The sequence below is a fragment of the Populus nigra genome, chromosome 8 (assembly GCF_951802175.1).
Source record: "Populus nigra chromosome 8, ddPopNigr1.1, whole genome shotgun sequence".
Taxonomy (NCBI): Eukaryota; Viridiplantae; Streptophyta; class Magnoliopsida; order Malpighiales; family Salicaceae; genus Populus; species Populus nigra.
The window spans coordinates 8586855-8591669 of NC_084859.1; the positions used below are offsets into that span (position 1 = coordinate 8586855).

General features: G+C 36.9%; 1 protein-coding gene across 1 annotated transcript; it reads right to left on the bottom strand.

The window, feature by feature from the left end:
- Positions 1-267: 267 nt before the first annotated feature.
- LOC133701190 (gibberellin 3-beta-dioxygenase 1-like) lies at positions 268-2192 on the bottom strand. Its single transcript, XM_062125021.1, has 2 exons — positions 1363-2192; positions 268-955 (listed from the first exon to the last, which is right to left on the bottom strand). Exons 1-2 carry the CDS (start codon positions 1914-1916, stop codon positions 325-327), a joined length of 1185 nt encoding a protein of 394 aa, XP_061981005.1. The 5' UTR covers positions 1917-2192; the 3' UTR covers positions 268-324.
- Positions 2193-4815: the final 2623 nt, after the last annotated feature.

The window sequence follows — 4815 nt, forward strand, 5'->3', positions numbered from 1 at the left end:
CACAAAGACAAAAGACATAATAGAGAGAAAAGACATAATAGAGAGCATCTTGTCTTTATGCCTTTATATGATTTGATATAGCTTATCCTTTTTCATAGGTACTAACCCAACAACTCTTCCATTATGATAGTACATGTTTCATCTCTAGTTTACCATACAACAATCCTCCAGGAAATTAGTGTTCGTGACGTGGTCAACCAATGAAAATTTTGAAAAACTGCAGTCTTTTGAAAAAAAAAAAGAAAAAGCAAGCTATAGCTAGAAAAATAAGGTAAAACTTCAGGATAAAATTGAAGTTACTTGTAAAAAGTGATCACTCATCTCCTAACCAACTTTTACACTATTATGATCGTTTACATCAACTAGTCCATTTAGAGGAGCACAAATCCTAACCGATGATAATGCTTTGTTGAAATGCTTAGCTTTAGCGACAAGGTATTCATTCCAAGTGATTGGGCGATAGAGAGGAGGATGATTTGGGCCTACAAGTTTTTGTATGGGTGATATTTGAACACTTGATGGTGGCCCGTAGAGGTACGCTATGGATAATCTGTGTTTGGTTCGGTTAACCACCGCTCTGTGGAGCACACTCGGGTACAACCCGTTTGATAGGATATGGAGTAGGTCGCCTACATTTACAACAAGCCCACCTGGGATTGGTGGGACGGTGACCCACCCAATTCCCTCTTTCAGCACCTGCAATCCACTTGTGTTGTTCTGGTAAAGAATGGTCAGCAGAGTGGAGTCTGTGTGTGCAGCAAGACCCATTGCCAGATCTGGATCTGGGCAAGCCGGGTAGGAGTTCAGTTGCAAGGCTGCACCACCTTCTTTGGATTCACCTTTCGGTCCAGCCCAGTTTAAATCTTTCTTAGTTATGCCCAACGAGCCCAGCATTAACCATGTCAACCTCCTTGCTAGCTTTTGCATTTCTTTCTCATGCTCTTCAATTACATCGCTGTAAAAAGTCGAAATTTGATCATTAGAGAAAGATGAAAACAAAAGGCTGTATCAAATAGTAAAGATGCTATTGTTATGGATATAAAATAAAGCAAACCGCAACAAGTGGATTTTGTCTGTTGACACTATATCACTCCAAATCCTCCAAGTGGGTCCATTAGCTTTCATTGTTATCTTTGCTAATTGCATTACGGAGAGAAAATGGAGTTTGTGTTTTACCACAAAGCTTGATCTCCAATACCAAACTAATACCCACTAGTCCATACGAAAGCATGCACTAATTAATATTGAGTTGGTGTTTATTATTTCAGTCGTTCCTTTAATACCAAAAAGAAAAAAAAACGAGTAGCTATCTAGTGTCTATGTATATGAATTTTTACACTTGCATGTGAAATTACCAAGTACCAGAATTTGGTGTAATCTTGGGGCCAAAGTTGGCGAAAGTGCTCAAGTGGAGAACCAACTATGGTGAATCCCTCTGACCACATGAGCTTTGAGAAAAATGAAGAAATCCTAGCCACACCATAGCCAGAAACACCATCCGGTGATCTAGCTGCTTTGAGTTTTTGCTGGACAGGTAAAGAGAAGAGGCTCCTACTAACACCCTCAACGCTCTCAAGGAGGCTAATAGGGATGCCATGGTTTGTGACTTGAAGCACACCCCAAGTTTTGCATGCATTGCCTATGTTTTGAAGGACGTTAGGGTCTGAGAGATCGATAACGGGGACAGATTCCGTGATGAAGGATTCAACTGAAGGATGTTGTTGTTCAATATCATCAAGTTGAGTCCACATGTGTGAGTCAGGTATTTCTTGAAGAGAGGAAAAGTCAAGGTGCTCATCAAGTTGAGTCCATTTGTGTGAGTCAGGTATTTCTTGAAGAGAGGAAAAGTCAAGGTGCTTTTGGTGTAGATGGACGGGGTGGGATCTAAAGGCGTCTGTCAATGATCTTGAAGGCATGGTGAAAGTTACTGGAGGGGAAAGATTGAGCGAGATAGGGAGTTTTGTGATCTCCAGGCACTAAAAACAGAGAGGATATGCAAGGAGAGAGTGCCTTTGTCTCTATAAAACAACAAAGACAAGGTGAAGGTTGATCTGGGAATTAGCAAGGAGTGCTCTTAATTTGAGTTTGATACGTTAACTCGAGAAACAAACTCCGGCAACATAGTGGGACTTTCCTCCAATGAAGAAAACATGCGATGACACAGAGAGTGAGATTTGTGATGAGAGTTATGGTGGGCATGTAACTTCTATATATAGAGAGTGACAATGGGCCCACTTCATGAATATATATTTTACTCTTAGTATATGTTTTACAAACTCTACAACCAGAGAGAGAGAGACGGGAGAGACGAGTTCTTGTATGCGTTTCGAGTAAATGGTTTTGTAGTTTAGCTATTGAAATAATCAGCAGAACTAGTTGGAATCCAAATGGTAAAAAGAATGGTTAAATAGGTTGTAATCTAGATTCTTGATGGAGGGTAAAGGAGTAAGTTTCTTCTATTAAATTTAATTATTAAAATCTTCCACCACTAACTCCTTTACACTTTCCCATAAATGTATGCTTTCAATTTGATCTTTAAATCTTATTTATAATTCCCACATAAATGCCACCTGAAATGAGTGAATAGTCTTGTCGTATCTCTTAACTAGTTATAAGGACACGCATTTTAATATAATTAGATGTTTATAATGCATGAAAATCATACAATATTTCTATATAAATATTATATCACAAGCTACTCTTGATCATAATTCGTTGTAGGATTCAGAAATCCTCACTTACGGCATTAAATTAGAGAACATATTTGTATGTATTTAGATTCTACAGATCATGGTGGTGGTGGCGAAGGTAGGATAAAGACGGGGGCATCTTGGAGGGCATTAGTGTGTGTTGGAGGGAGTGATGAATTTATTTATTTATTTATTTATTTTGGAGTCTTGAGTGGTTTTGGAGGAGAGTTGATGGATCACAGAAGGAGACAAGAAATGAAAGGGCAGGTGAGTGTTTTGGCATTGGACAAGGGAAAGAACAAAAACGAAAGGACCATCTTGTCCTCTTCAAACAATATAAACTGAAGAAATGAAAGGCATCACAACCTCTCCGAGTCTCACACCACAAGGGCTCCTATAAAAGGGAGAGGTTGCCCCCTCGCTCTCCATGTGCCTTTGTCTTGTCCTCAAGTAGAAAAAAACATCCAAACCCTCCATCTTGAACTAATCTCTCTTCACTACAAGACAATTAATACCCACCTTCGATGGTCTTATGACCATATTGACCTTTCCACTTCGCCTTTCAAAATCAGCGTAAGAAAACTCCTCCTAAATCCATGGGATGGTGGAAGAGGGAGCTCACATTGCAACTTTGGCTAGGGTTATCCCGAAGGTCACGATTGTCCCTCAAAACAGAAATAAAAGAGGGAATTCATGTGTAATTTGAACTAATGGATAGTGATTCAAACTAACATGAATAAGTTAGTTTTTTTAATAGCTGTATTATAAATAAAATACGGATATTATTAATCTCGATCGATATCTAACCTTGTATATATTGTTTATCTAATAAATAATTAATAATTAATCAAATATAAATATATTAAAAAAACCCTACCGGTTGATATACAATGTCATCACTATCACTAGTGTTCTTTTTGGAGTACTGTAAATGCATTTGAACGTTTCCATGAAAAGTAGTAAATTTATTTTGGTATTTTGCTGTTAGATTTTGTGTTATTTTTTCCTACTAGACAAAATGTGGGCTCTCTAAACACTAGCTGTCACCTCTTCGAAACCACAAGCATTTTAGAGGTGTCCCCGTAGAATTTGCTTAATGAGATTTTTTTCTCTCTTTTTAACATCCATCCATACACAAGTATTTTTTTATTCGAGAAAACTACATCCCCTGAAAAGCACATTTTATGAGTCCAGGTGAGTGAATAAAACCTCAGCTCTTCCAGGCTCTTACAAGAGATGCACGCCCAAACTACAACTCGAGACCTGCTATACAAATCTCAAATTTTTTGGCATCACGCTACGTTCTTTGGAGACCATCCATACACAAGTAGTTAACAACATATACACATTTTTCTTTTTGTGCCCTTTAATTATTATTATTATTATTATTATTATTTTAAAATGTGTGGTTGCAATATATAGTCACATAGCCCTTTAATACACAAGAATATTGTGATGTAATAATTAGTCACTTTATAAATTATCCGTGGGCTATCGAATCCCTTGTGTAATGCCCATCATAAACTGGACATTAGCTTGTGATCCCCACGAACACACATGCATAAGAGTCCTTCTACATGCATATATGCATTACGTTGTTCACGTGGAACAATCTTTGATGGTCGGGTCATTACATATAATACATCCAAGAATTAATTATTATCCTTAAACTTGGTTACTTGCGAGATAATTATCACCAGTGATTAGCGCAGATCAATCGGATCCATCCCTTTTTATGAATAAATCTTTTTGATGATATTTTTTTATGAATAAATTCAATCGGATCATCAAGAAAAATGGGAAAAACGCAAAGAACTAGCTTGTGTTTTGGTCTATTTGCCACACTAGCTTTCGCTTCTGTCTGCCAATTGTTAAAAATAAGTCCTCCAGCTTTTTTATTTTTCTCCTTTTTGTATGTGGACATGAGGTGAAATAAGTGTGAGATTAGTAAAATTATGAAAAGCAGTCCCAACTTAGTTTTGTGATGTCTAGAAATCTTAACTGATTTTTTAAAATTTCTATGTAAGAGATTAGTTATATAATATCGAAGATATACATTACTTTGTATTTCTTATCTAAAATAAGTTATATTATTACTTGTTTTTAATGATAAAATGTTTTTGAT